This window comes from Takifugu rubripes, chromosome 10 (assembly GCF_901000725.2).
Source record: "Takifugu rubripes chromosome 10, fTakRub1.2, whole genome shotgun sequence".
NCBI classification, from domain to species: domain Eukaryota; kingdom Metazoa; phylum Chordata; class Actinopteri; order Tetraodontiformes; family Tetraodontidae; genus Takifugu; species Takifugu rubripes.
This window is the reverse complement of record NC_042294.1, coordinates 3076806-3089971: the sequence shown is the minus strand read 5'-3', so window position 1 is coordinate 3089971 and position 13166 is coordinate 3076806. Positions and strand designations below refer to the sequence as shown.

The following is a 13166-nucleotide window of genomic DNA, read 5'->3' as shown; positions in this document are numbered from 1 at the left end:
GTTAAATTAGTTCCTGGTATCACACAATGCATCTTTATAAAGTTCTAAATGGCTCCTCGGCCACTCTTATAAGCATGAAAACATTCTCTTAATTGTCTCTTCAAATGTCTGTATTATACGTTACTATTTTTACATCATGCCTTCAGAATCTTTAGGGTTTGTGTCACTTTAGTAAAATCAAAGCATTTTTCTTTATGTGCCAGCAACGAACACAATCTAAGAAGTCTTTGACACTAAACATATGGAGCTCCTATAGAACAAACTAAAGATTTGTTGTTATTAAGATAAAGAAATGCAACATTTCCCCCAGAGAAACGATGGCGATGGAAAAAGCCCTGGCTGTGTGTGTGCATCACAGCAGGCGTGGGTTCTCCTCTCTGGAGTCATGCGGGTCTCCTTTGAAGGGCAGATGAGGAGGTTGGTTACAGATTCCCCTCAGAAAGATGATTACGGTGCCAAAGGTCATCACCGGGGTAAACAGGAAGAGGCAGATTCGGTCTACTGTACGAGCGATGCCGCTCCAGTTATCCTTCTCCTGTCAGGACGAGACATTTACGCCACTTTTGATCTTTTTAAATCAGACTTTGGGTTGAGGACTGTTTGAACCATCTGAGCTCATTGTAGTCGTTCTTGTTGCGCATGTGTTTAATGATGTAGTGGCTCCATCCACAGCCGGCTTGATCTCTGCGTACAGCTGATCGCTCGCTCCTCTCTCTTCTTGTGGTTTCACAGCTCCACACAGACACCAAAGCTCAGAACTCAAATGAAGCTACTTATGCTTCTATATCTCATGTGTTTAAATGTTTCTGGAAACGTACTGGCAGCGTGTGTGACTCGGGTCACCAGTCCCTGTCTCCCAGACTGTTTCTCAAACATCAGCTCACTGCGGGACTTCACACTGTCGTACTCCTCAGCCGAGGCAATGGAGCCTACTGAGCTGGATCGCCGCGGTAACGCTCCATCCCAGTACGGCTCTGTCTCAGCAGGGCGGGACATGCGCAAGATGTGGGGTAATCGCTCGAGGAAGAGCTGGCAGAAAAAGAAAACAGGATTTGGAACACTGATACTGATGTGTGTATGTGTGTGTGTGTTATAGTGGAAAAACCACATGTTCATATATCCTCTGTCATATGTTATTAAGTCACATGTTCATATATCCTCTTTCATATGTTATTAAGTTATATGTTCATATATCCTCTTTCGTATGTTATTAAGTCACATGTTCATATATCCTCTTTCATATGTTATTAAGTCACATGTTCATATATCCTCTTTCATATGTTATTAAGTCACATGTTCATATATCCTCTTTCATGTGTTATTAAGTCACATGTTCATATATCCTCTTTCATATGTTATTAAGTCACATGTTCATATATCCTCTTTCATATGTTATTAAGTCACATGTTCATATATCCTCTTTCATATGTTATTAAGTTATATGTTCATATATCCTCTTTCGTATGTTATTAAGTCACATGTTCATATATCCTCTTTCATATGTTATTAAGTCACATGTTCATATATCCTCTTTCATATGTTATTAAGTCACATGTTCATATATCCTCTTTCATATGTTATTAAGTCACATGTTCATATATCCTCTTTCATATGTTATTAAGTCACATGTTCATATATCCTCTTTCGTATGTTATTAAGTCACATGTTCATATATCCTCTTTCATATGTTATTTGTTGTGGTTCGATTTCTGGTCGGCACTCGGACTTCTCACCTCCTCTACCTGCAGGAACGGCATTCGGGGGGGGGGCGATCTCCGAAGAGCGCTGAGCCTCCAGTTAAATTACATTTGTGTAATGCTAATAGTTTAATATCATACTGTCGAAATATTTGCATGAGGAAGTTTATGTAATGACAGAAACTACATTTTGGGTACAAATAAAGTTGATTAGTCCTTATATTTTCTGTTAAGGGTAAATGTATTTGTTATTTGACTCTTTGCATAATTGAATGAAACTTTAACGCAAAGTTGTCTGCTCCTTTGTTTACTTCCGGTTCCTGTCGCTAGTTTCCGGTCTCGTGAGCTAACTCTCGCTAGCTTGTCACTGACGGTGGTTGTCAGCGCAGCATCAGCGAGTCTCCAGCCCGGACGCGGCTCCTTCGTGCGTCCACAGAGGCTCCGTCTGTCTCCTACTGACTTGTATCTCTACACTGATACCAGCTTTTCCAGCGGCACTTTTTTCTCCACCAAAAACTCCTTCACCGCGTTATATATGTCAACTCCCCTCGTAGTTGTCTTTAGGGGCAGTAGTGTGAGAAGTTCTTCTCTTGTGGAGAAAGAAACTCTCGTGGTGAAAATGATGTGTCTTCTTTCTTTTTTCTGCCATCTTTTTATGGGTCAGTCGTCTCCTCGTTTTGGCTGCGCCCGCTCGGCTGTTTGGTCGTAGCGATCTGCGTAGACGCTACGTTTTGGTCATGCACATCATACTGACCTTTGAACTATACTAGGTCATAGTTCATTTATGTTAAACTTTTTTTTTTTTTTTAATATATTGATATTTCCAGTTTATGTGTAAGTGTGATTTAAACAAGAATCGCAAACAAAATAAATGAGATGCAGCTCATTGGTAAGTGGTGCTATTTGAGCTATTTTTAGAACAGGCCGGTGGGCGACTCAGGTGGTTCTGACGGGTGCCCGCGGGCAACGTGTTGGTGACCCCTGAGATGCACATATGTGTGATTGTCTATTTATATACATATAAACCTCCCTTCCTCGCCCTCTTGGGCGGTGCCTATATGTGTGTGTGTGTGTGTGTGTATATATACACATCTTTCAGAAACTATTGTTATAGGTGTCGATGATTCGAATCAGTGAGTGTTAGTATATTTAATGTGGAACAAACGTGTCTTATCGGTCATTTCCGGTTTACCTGCGCGCACCTGGTCTTAATCAACACTGACGAGGCCTCCGCGGGTTTTTACGTGTCCGATCGTCAGACGGACGTGAAGATTCTGGTTCTGGAGACTCAACGTGAAGGGGCAGTTAAAGTGTATTGCCTTGCAGAGGAAAAACTTTCGATACTTAATTACACGCTCAGACCGGATGGAGGCACCGTCGGCTGATGCGCGTGAAGCTCCGCGATTAAACCACGAACATTTGCAGCCTGATGAACTGGAGATTAACGCTCCTCCGGTCAAAACAACCCAGCAGGTAATGGGTTGATGCCTCCACGGCTCTTTATAAGAACATAATGGACGCCTTTATTGGGTCTTGGATTTGCAGAATGAGGGTCCAGGTGGAGCTGAGGAGCAGACCATGAGAGTCTACCTCAGAATCAGGCCTTTCTCCAGAGAGGAGCTGGCTGACAATCAGGATCAGGTACGGCAATGCTGGATCTGAAGGTCAGCTGTGTGATGGCTCTTGCTGGGCATCCTTTATAGTCCAGCACCGGTATATAAAGCAGGGCCACAAGGGTAAAATTTGGCACTTTTTTTTTAGGATTGTGTGGTGATTGAAACCAACCAGATGGTGACCCTGAATGCACCAAAGGGCTCTGCCACCATGAAGAGCAGTGAGAAGGGCGTCGGCGTGTCTCTCCACAAGTTCTCCTTCTCTCAGGTGAGTAACGTCTGCTTTCAATTGCTCATTGGACTCGATTCCAGTCAGGCACGTGAGCCTCTTCTTTAACTTTAGATCTTCGGACCAGAGACGACTCAGTCTGAGCTGTTTGAACACACCGTTAAAAGTCAAATGTGTGGTTTCTTGGATGGGAAGAACGCTTTAATATTCAGCTACGGCGTCACCAATGCTGGCAAAACTCACACGATCCAAGGTGAAGATCAAAACGTCCCTTTCGCCGCTCTCTCGCTCCGCGTTGTTTTAAAGCTCTGCGTTGTTTTAAGGGACGCCGAGGGAACCGGGCATCCTCCCACGAGTGCTGGATGGCACCTTTCGTGCCATTGAAGGCCACCAGTACCAGGGGATGGACCTGAAACCCTACCTCCGCAACGACGCTCAGTATCTGGCTCCTGACCAAGTCAGGCAGGAGCGAAGTGCCAAAGCCGCCATTTTTGCTTCAGTCAAAGAAGTAAGACCGAAACCTGAATTCAGAATGATTTCATCTCAGTCAAGCGGTGATGCGTTCACTGTCGTCTAGGAATGCGATCATCCCAGGCCCAGCGGGGGTTCAGAGTCCTCGTCAAGCTCCTCTTCCTCCCTCTCATCCTCCATTCTGCCCACCGATCAGTCTGGTAAGACTCTAATTCTGCCTTCTTTCTCCCAAACGGTCCCAAACTTTGCTAAATTCTGCTCCAGTGATGGCGAACAGCCCGACAGAAGCGGGCAGCAGCCAGTTTGCCATGTGGGTGGCCTTCTTTGAAATCTACAACGAGAGTGTGTACGATCTTCTTCAGCCTTCGCTCTGCTCCAAGTCCAAGAAACGTGCGTCCCTGCGCGTGTGTGACGACGGTGCCGGGAACGCTTACGTTAAAGGTGTGTCGGGATGGGAGGGGGCGCCAGCGGGGACCTGGCTGCTCACACGCTGCTGCATCTCCGTAGATCTGAGGTGGATCAACATCCACACCCTGGGAGAAGCTTTAAAACTGCTCCAGTTTGGAAACAAAAACAGAAGCGCCGCGGCTACAAAGATGAACCAGTCGTCCAGCAGAAGGCAAGTTTGTTTTCGCAGGTTCTCCCTTTTTCCCGTGTCGCTCTGACGCCAGTTCTCCGTCCAGCCACAGCATATTTACCATGAAGCTGCTGAAGATCGACGACGCTGAAGTGAAATGGCTCTCAGAGTAAGTGTCCTGGGCAGAAATGGCGCCATCCACGGCGCCGTCTGATCTGACCGGACCCTGAAACTTCCCCCTCTGAAGGTTTTCTCTGTGCGACCTCGCCGGCTCCGAACGATGCAACAAAACCAAGACGTTTGGAGAGAGGCTGAAGGAGGCCGGCAACATCAACAACTCTCTGCTCATTCTGGGAAAATGCATCACCGCCCTTCGCAACAACCAGACCGACCGGTCGGTAGAGCCCGTTAAAGCTTAACCTTTGCACTCTGGCGCCACTGTAACCGTTGTCGGTGGTCCGAATCCTCCTCCGCCAGGATGAAGAGCTCCTGCATCCCCTTCAGAGAGAGCAAGCTGACCAAACTCTTCCAGGCTTTTTTCTGCGGCAGGGGGCAAGCGTCCATGATCGTCAACATTAACCAGTGCGCGGCCACCTACGACGAGACCCTCCACGTTATGAAGTTCTCTGCTGTCGCGAAACAGGTTGGCCGAGTTCCTTGTGATGGAGGCGACGTAGAATCGTGGAGGGCGACGTGGGCTAACGCCAGGGCCCGTCTGCAGGTGGTGCAGGTGATTCCAGAAAAGCCCCTGGAGTCTCAGGCTCCGTGTTTAGTTGGCCCTGATGGCAGAGCCCTGGTGAGGAACGGTCTGGTTGATGGCCAGGCCCTGGAGGACAGTTTCCCTGAGGAGGAGGAGGAGGATGAGGCTGAGATGTCTTTACTGCCGCAGAATGTGAGTCTGCTGCCGTCTGTTTGTGTTCAGGCCTTCGCTCCTGTAAGTGTCCCCTCTCGCAGGAACTGGTGAGCATGATCGAAAGCCTGAGAAACAAACTTCTGGCCGAGCGGAGAAGAAACCTGGTTCAAGAAATGGAGATCCGGAAAGAAATGGGCGACGCGATGCTCCAGCAGCTGATGGAGTCTGAAGAGCAGCGCAGGTCATTCTTCTGCACGTCCGATGTCGACGTCTGCGGTCCGTCTCCAGCGATACGTTTCTCATGGAGTTGAAATGTTTAGTCGACAGATCGAAGAGCTGAAGGAGAGCTACCAGGAGAAGCTGGAGAACACCTTTGAGATGTACAAAAACGCTATCAAAGAGCACGCCTACCAGAGCGCGATGAGCAATTTGGAGGATGACTACGTCCCTTTTGACGAGTTTCTTGCTGAACAGCAGAAAGTTGAGGTATGTCATGTTCAGCTTCTCCTCCCGGTCCAGACTGATGCGGTGCTGGCTCCCTCTACTGGCCACCGGAGTAACTACACCGATCCAGCTGTTCTGGCTGTGACCTCTAAAACAAAAGGACTTCAGATTCTGCTTGTTTTGGACCTCTTGGTCATTGAAATCCCTTTTAAATGAAGAGGTTTACCAGGTAACATCACGTCTGTTTTGCAGGCTCTCAAACGTAAAGTATCAGAGTTGGAGTGTGCAGGTGTCAGGGCCGTGAGCACACCCCCGACGATGGAGCAGTCCTGCCAGACGCAACCATCCAAAGCGCCTCCAGCAGAAGGTTAGCAAAGCCTCGGAAACATCACTTCTAGGTTCATCAGATCATGTTTTTCTGTGTCTATCTTGAGTCATTAACTAAAGGAGGTTCCAACCTTTGTTCCTCAGCTGATGATCGTTACAGACGTCTTTACAAAGAAAAATGTGCCGTTGAGAGGATGTGTGAGGACAAGCAGGAGGTAAGCGGGGCAAACCACCGTCGTTCATCCTCTGAGCAGGGTCTCCTGACATGGAATGTTTGGCTCAGTTGATCGTGTCCTTGGAGAGAAGGTTGATGGAGCTCAGTGGAACTCTTGAGAAGGTCAGAGATGGTTTTCTGGACAAATCTGCTGAGCTGGAGCTCCTGCAGCAGAAGGCCACTGAGCAGGTGAGGGAAGTGTCGGGCACGCCGGAGGAAGTGCTCACTAACGTGTATTATATATATTTTTCTTATGGTTCAGGCAAAATCCCTGGAGGCCGTCCTGCAGCAGAACATCACAAAGGACAGAGAGATCGCTTCACTGAAGGCAGAACTGGCCAAGGTCTCCCAGAAATCCCCGCTGGAGCCCAAACCCAAGCGAGGCCTTCTGGCCAACATCAAAGAGGCAGTGACTTCTCCACGGAAGGGCGCGACTGGACGCACGCTCAGGAAAACAGTAAGGACTCCACATCGCTGACAGCGGGACGGAACCGGGTCTGGGCGGCTGAGGAGGACTTTTAACCGTGTCCTTGGTAGTTTTTAAAATTACGTTTAATAAAATATGAATGCCTTTAAATGTCGCTGCTGGTTTTTTTCAGCACCGTGTGTCAACCCCCTCCCCAAAACGTACATTCTTCAGTATGTCACAAAGGCCTCCATCCTCTAAAGAAGCCTGAAGGAGAAGGAACCACAAAAGATCCTGACCTATAAAAAGAAACCTAGTTACAGCACATTTCTATTTAAGTAGCACCAAAGCCTGTTTTTGAACAAATCAACTAGCTTATGTGTTGGTGAACGCCACATCAGACGTGAGAACACGCTGGTCGACTTGTTCCAGTGAATGTGTGTGTCAGTTACGGTCGGGTGGCTGGAGTGTGTGAGGTAACGGCGCAGCCTCCCGTCAGTGAAGGGGCCGTTGTGGTGGAGACCAGCTGCTCCGTCTCTCTGGTCTCAGTGATATTTAAGGAGATTAGCTGTTCATCTTAGCCTGCGTCAGCCCGAAGGGGTCAATCACAGGATTAACGCCGCGCTGAAGTTACATCAGTTTATTACACCTGGCTGCTTTTAAACCATTCCCGCAGCTTCAGATGCTGCTTTTATTACCCGTAACTGGAGTTAATGCGTGGAAGAGGAGCAACGCCATGCGCCGCGCCGGTTTGGGACTGAGCCTCCGTCGACCATCTACCAAATGAGGCGTCTTCCAGAGGGGAAAGAGGAGTGAAGGGCCACCTGCCCAACGCCCTGCCTGCTGTGGCGGAGTCTGAAACTCCGGACCGGTCGTCCTGATGCCACTCGTCAATAACAAGGTGGGCGACGAGGGAAGCGCCGGAGCTGTGGCTGATGGCAAAGCTCTGGTGGATTCACTGATGAGGGTAAGCTGCTCTAAATATGAAGCCACTCTTCGTTATGTTTGGCCCCTTATTATTAACGCTGCTTCATCTGAGTGTCAGAAAACTGTCGGCTGTTAATTAGCATCCAAAACCACTTTACTGTTGCGTGGTTCACTTAATGTTTTACGTTTGAAATGCAATTTCACCTGCCCCGGGGCTAAAGGAGCACTCTGGGTGAATGGAATTTCTCAGGCCACTGCATCTGTGGGATGTCTCGGACGATGGCTGAAGGCACGTCCAGCGTAGTCACGGCAACCCTCCTCTGCACGTGAGCTCGAGGCGGCTTCACGTACCATAATTCGGTTTAGTTGGAAACTAATGTGCAGGTCTCGGATGTTGGCCTAAAATTGGAATATTTCTCATCAGTCTTCTGCGAGAGCTTCCAGGTTGTGTGTTCAATAATTCTGCATTTAAAAAAGGAGTGAAATGACGAAATAATGATTTCTGAAGCCATTAGTGAACCAGTTTTGATGAGCTGGACTGAAGAACTGCAGAATCACCGTTTCAAGCATCTAATGCTTCTCTACAACGTTCCTGAAGGCATCAGCTCTGATCTGCCCGTGCATGAAGTTGAGTCTGGAGCTGTGGCCTTCTGGGGAGCGTTCACCAGAACGGTTGTGGAAGGCGGCGACCTGAAGGGGTTAATGTAGCTTAAGCACCTCTCACATTCTGCAGAGTGCTGATGCTCGGCGTGATCAGTGACCTACTTCCTCATTGATCAGGTGACGAACTCAACAGTAGATGCGACGCTTCCCTGTTCCCCTCTCCTGTAGGTGGTGGCGTGTTACCGTCAGCTGGCCTCCTGCGTCGGCGGCTGCACGGACAGCTTGAAGCTGTGGGAGGAGCTGCGGCAGACACGAGGAAAGGCCCAGGACCTGGCCTCGGCCACCTGCCGACACCTCACCGCTCATCTGCGAGACAGGAGCCTCCCGCAGGAGGACAGGAAGGAGATGGAACTTCTCTGGGTGGCCTTCTCCTGCAGCTTGGAGCTGCTGCATGTCGACATGTGCAAAGTTTTCAACATGGGTGACGTCTTCTCGCTGGCCAACACCCAGAACCTTGTAAAAACTGGATTGCAAGGTAACTTGGAGCACTGCGCCGCCTCCTGCTGCCTAGTTGATATTAGAAATGACCTTTTCCACACATTCATACTGATGATGACTTTATATTATTAATATATTGTATTTCCTCAATCATGTTTTCAGGAGGTGGCAGTGAGGTAGCAGCCAGGGCGCTCAGCCTGCCTGACCTGAACCAGGCTCAGAGCCCCACCCTCCCCGCTGGTCTGGACAGGGAAGAACGCGGCACCATGGAGCAGGAGATCGGCCACATCTCCCAGATGATCGATGAAATGGAGACGAAGGTCAACGTGCTGCGCTGGATGGTGGAGCCCCACGGGCCCCAGTACGCAGAGCCGCTCAGCAGCACAGACAGCGCCTCTCTGGCTCTGCTGTCGGTGGACGAGGAGCAGCCTGGACACCAGCCTTTATGCCAGCACAGTCAGATCTTTGTGCTCCTCATGCTGTTTGGTGCTGTTTTGCTTGCAACCATTTTATCCATCAGTGTTATATTTTTCTCGTGAGTAGAATGCTTTAAAATATGAGACGCCCCTCGGGCTATGTTTTTCAAGACTTGAGCAATAAAATGTGTTAGTTTAGTTCAAACATGCGTTTTTACAACAGTAGCTGTATTTTCTCCTTCACTGCAGTGAATCTAAAGTGGCCATATTCCTTCCAATTGAATGAAAATTAATGTGCTTATCAGTTAAGTGACAGGAAATGGTTCATTTGACTGTTAACCATTTAGATGGCGCTCTATTCTTTTTGTTCATATTAAATAGAAACCATGTTTGTAGCCATTGGAGGAAATGTAAAAGAACGTCCAAGCTTTTTTGTTATGTGTACTGTAGTGTAAGACACGGTTACCTGGAATAGTATCCCGAGTTATTGTACTTTAGCTCAAAGTCTTCTAAACAAACAAATGTACAGGATGTAAATACATTTTATTTTCAAACGCTGAAAAATGATGAATGTGGAAGTGACTCTGCTTTTAAATGTTCCGATTTGTGCACGTTTCTATAAATGTGTGGCTACAAATAAAACGAGCAAAACGTTTAAGGGGGAAAACAGACAGTTGGGTCGTTTGCAATGAAACTGGATGAGTGCAATTAATGTTTTGCTTTTCACACATTCAAATCAAATTTAGTTGGCAGAGATTTGATGTCTGTACTACAATACAACCTTGAAAGCAAAACGCGCCATTAGTTCAAGTTTAGGTTTATTGCATTATTCTTATATTCGGATTTTAATTGAGTTGATTGAAATTAAATTACATTTCCCTCAGACGCGAGCTGGGAGAATCAGTTATTGTTACGGTCTCTTATTTTGGCGAGCCTCGCCGGATGTTGTGTACGACGTAAAACCCAGAGGGTCAGTAACTTTACAGTAACTTTACAAACTCTCGGTTTCCTCGATCCGGAAAGAAACGATTCCCGGAGCGAACTTTGGGTCTGAATACTAAGAGAATAGAACCCGCAGGGTTGAGAAATGGTGCTTAAATGCTGCCAATTACGGCTGAAAGTTGCGGGAGGAACTCGGGGCAGAAGTTGGGCTCCACTCGCCCATCCGACTGCGCCGTATGTCACAGCGGTCACATCCTTCCAGAAGCCTCTTTGGAGAAGGAAAAAGCCTCTAGGACTGAATTTGATGCATCCCGGTGCCTTCACACGAATGTCTTTAAGAGGTAACTGGGGCTCATTTTTGTGTCCACGCACAGTGGAAGCGACTGACCTTAGAATGAAGGTGGTCGGTTCTTGTTCCAGGTGTCGCCAGTAGGCGCGTTCACTGCAGAACATTGTTCCAGAATAATAGGATGTGAAAGGCCCAGAACCTTAAAGGTGGCTGTTTTCTCACCTTGTAGAGGTGATTTGGTGACCTTTTGACCCCCAGCTCTGTTCTGAAGGCACATCCAGAACCTTTTTTAAAGTACAGTGAGTCTCCTCAGGACACTGAGTTTTCCCAGGTGTGTCGCTTCACATCGTCCCGTCTCCTTATCCTTCTGCTGCATCTCAAAACGACATGATTTGTGTGCTAAATCCTATAAAAATAACGATATGTACGAAGCAAAACTGTTTCAATTGCACCAACGAAAGCAACAGCAGCTGTCTTTTATATCTACACCTCCAGGATGAATGACTGCAATGTGTGTGTGGTCCTGCTCAAGGTTTCCTCCTGTTAAAAGGCAGTTTCCCCTGCAGCTGTTGCTTGCTCAGGGGTCCGATTTGGGTGACGATGCGTTCAAAGACACCATCTCCTCCTGTGATTCTGTTGGTTTCAGGTCTGGGTACGGCCACCGAAGGGTTCCAGCACGACGTGGCAGCCACTCCGCCCACCTCCGAGGGCGGCAGGAGGCTGTTTGACACGCACGCCGTGGTGCGGCTCTTTGAAGAAAACGGTCGGCCTCTTCCCCTCCTCCACTCGCCGAAGTCTCAACCTTGCGCGTCTTTCTCAGATATTTTGCTCGTGCAGGTTTCACGGGGCAGCAGGCGGAGGCCATGGTGAAAATACTGTTGAGGATGACGCAGTCTAACATGGATGTTATCTACGGTGACATGGTAACCAAGACGCAGCAGGTAATGGCCCCTCAGCGCTGTCATTAAAGCAGCCAATAACGAGGAGACGCTTTAACGCTGCTCTGTGTCATGATGTCAGGAGATCATGTTTCAGCGTGTGATGTCTCGGATCGCTGCTGTAAAGAAAGACATGGTCATCCTGGAGAAGAGTGAGTTCTCCACCTTACTGGCAGAGAACGAGGTCGGTGCTTCCTTCACGGGTTCTTCTCTTGCTCGTCGTTATAATCCTCAAAGGTTTTAATCGATTGAAACTGTCTGCAGAAGCTCAAGATCCAGAGCCTGCAGCTCCGGGTTCAGCTGGCTGTAGGTGTTATTCTGCTATCCAGTTTGAAACCTTAGTCTCTTTAGATCCCTTTGTTTATGGTTCATGTGGAATCTGTGTTGCAGGACACGATGAACAAAGTTCGCTCTGTTACTCTCCTGGATTTGAATTTGGAGAAGAACCGTGTTAAAGAGTTGGTAGGTGTTTTATCTCATTATAGTCGAAGGAAAAACTGGAATATTTCAGGCTTTAGCTGAGCCTCTGGCCACTTTCCTGAGTGTATGTGTGTGTGTGTGTGTGGGGGGGGGGGTCTTCTACTTGCTAATCCCAAAATTTGGACATTTCGGCTGGTCCTCACAACTTTAAAGACCTATTTGGGGGTTTGAGGGTCGGGGAGGGGGGGTTGTGCTGGCGGTCAGGAGCTTGGTAATGCGTTATGCCTAGGAAAGTCCTCACAAGGATAGAAGTCCAAGGCTGTGTTTGCATTCATCTACCCAGAACCAATTTATAATATGGAGACATTCACGTCCACTCTTGTCTTTTTGTCTCTTCATGGGGGCAGAAAGACATTAGCTTTTATTGTTGAGCTGACGAGGCACCTCTGCGAATGCTGTTCACCTGTTTATTGCTGTTCACCTGTTTATTGCTGTTCACCTGTGGACGAGCGGAGTTAAAGGATTCTCCCTGAACTGAATCTGTAGCTTCAAACTTCAGGAAGATTTTCTGTCTCCAGAAAGCCGAGCACGAGAAGAAGCTTCTAGAAATGAGGACCGAGCTCATGGAAATGGTTTGTATCTTCTGATGAAAGTTCAGAGTTGGAGCCAACGGGACCTCCTCACTGTGGCTGTTCGTGCACGTGCGTGTGTGTGTGTGTTGTGTTGCCTGTGTGTGTTTGCCTGTTTTCCAGAGCGCAGAGCACGATTGTCATTTAACCCAAACCACAATGAAGATAGACACCGAAGTTGCCGGTTTGAAAACGATGTTAGAGTCTCACAAGCTGGACACCATAAAATACGTGGCAGGTACGCCCGAGCCGCCGCCTCGGCCCCGCCACACACACGCGGCCCCCAGGAGCCACTAACTCCTTTGTCTGCAGGCTCAGTCTTCACCTGTCTCACGGTCATCTTGGGCTTCTATCGTATTTGGATGTGACCAGAACACCAGGATCAACGTCCCAGATCTCCGCTGGATTGAAGCCGGGCCTGGAGCCGGAGCGCACGGCTGGGACCAAACGCTCCTGCACCTGCCGCTGTCCTTGAAACATCCTGAGTGGACTTTACCAGGACGTTCTGTCCTCTGAAGCACTGACTTGAAGGTGACGTTGATGTGAGCTGCACCACGCGTATCAAACCAACGCCCCCTCATCTTAAATACAATATATATTTATCTGTCTGCTTAATCTATTTGAATAAAACGGCCATCGCTTTTGAACCCTTTTGGTCTCGTCTTGGTTTTTG

The 13166-nt window shown here is 48.1% G+C and overlaps 3 protein-coding genes across 3 annotated transcripts; all 3 read left to right on the top strand.

The window, feature by feature from the left end:
* Nucleotides 1–2911: 2911 nt before the first annotated feature.
* Nucleotides 2912–7002, top strand: LOC101069011 (kinesin-like protein KIF20A). The gene is made up of 18 exons (XM_011617743.2): nt 2912–3170; nt 3243–3338; nt 3459–3578; nt 3654–3792; nt 3863–4047; nt 4117–4210; nt 4275–4451; nt 4518–4629; nt 4694–4756; nt 4835–4981; nt 5065–5230; nt 5309–5479; nt 5542–5681; nt 5761–5926; nt 6137–6251; nt 6356–6426; nt 6495–6614; nt 6688–7002. Exons 1-18 carry the CDS (start codon nt 3063–3065, stop codon nt 6901–6903), a joined length of 2406 nt encoding a protein of 801 aa, XP_011616045.2. The 5' UTR covers nt 2912–3062; the 3' UTR covers nt 6904–7002.
* A 102-nt stretch (nt 7003–7104) lies between these two features.
* Nucleotides 7105–9839, top strand: rgs9bp (regulator of G protein signaling 9 binding protein). The gene is made up of 3 exons (XM_011617744.2): nt 7105–7798; nt 8590–8896; nt 9022–9839. The coding sequence occupies exons 1-3, from the start codon at nt 7712–7714 to the stop codon at nt 9396–9398; spliced, it is 771 nt and encodes a 256-aa protein (XP_011616046.1). The 5' UTR covers nt 7105–7711; the 3' UTR covers nt 9399–9839.
* A 396-nt stretch (nt 9840–10235) lies between these two features.
* On the top strand, nt 10236–13140 carry mcur1 (mitochondrial calcium uniporter regulator 1). Its single transcript, XM_011617741.2, has 9 exons — nt 10236–10558; nt 11153–11269; nt 11344–11447; nt 11527–11628; nt 11709–11750; nt 11835–11906; nt 12443–12496; nt 12617–12731; nt 12806–13140. Exons 1-9 carry the CDS (start codon nt 10363–10365, stop codon nt 12859–12861), a joined length of 858 nt encoding a protein of 285 aa, XP_011616043.2. The 5' UTR covers nt 10236–10362; the 3' UTR covers nt 12862–13140.
* The last annotated feature ends 26 nt before the right edge of the window (nt 13141–13166 follow it).

Excerpts from the sequence above, each read along its gene's own strand:
- LOC101069011 (XM_011617743.2), top strand. The coding sequence starts at position 3,063 with ATGGAGGCACCGTCGGCTGATGCGCGTGAAGCTCCGCGATTAAACCAC. Across the intron at positions 3,171-3,242 it reads CGGTCAAAACAACCCAGCAG|AATGAGGGTCCAGGTGGAGC; the intron begins GTAATGGGTTGA and ends TTGGATTTGCAG. Across the intron at positions 3,793-3,862 it reads CAAAACTCACACGATCCAAG|GGACGCCGAGGGAACCGGGC; the intron begins GTGAAGATCAAA and ends CGTTGTTTTAAG.
- rgs9bp (XM_011617744.2), top strand. The coding sequence starts at position 7,712 with ATGCCACTCGTCAATAACAAGGTGGGCGACGAGGGAAGCGCCGGAGCT. Across the intron at positions 7,799-8,589 it reads TGGTGGATTCACTGATGAGG|GTGGTGGCGTGTTACCGTCA; the intron begins GTAAGCTGCTCT and ends CCTCTCCTGTAG. Across the intron at positions 8,897-9,021 it reads TGTAAAAACTGGATTGCAAG|GAGGTGGCAGTGAGGTAGCA; the intron begins GTAACTTGGAGC and ends TCATGTTTTCAG.
- mcur1 (XM_011617741.2), top strand. The coding sequence starts at position 10,363 with ATGGTGCTTAAATGCTGCCAATTACGGCTGAAAGTTGCGGGAGGAACT. Across the intron at positions 11,448-11,526 it reads TGGTAACCAAGACGCAGCAG|GAGATCATGTTTCAGCGTGT; the intron begins GTAATGGCCCCT and ends TCATGATGTCAG. Across the intron at positions 12,732-12,805 it reads CACCATAAAATACGTGGCAG|GCTCAGTCTTCACCTGTCTC; the intron begins GTACGCCCGAGC and ends CTTTGTCTGCAG.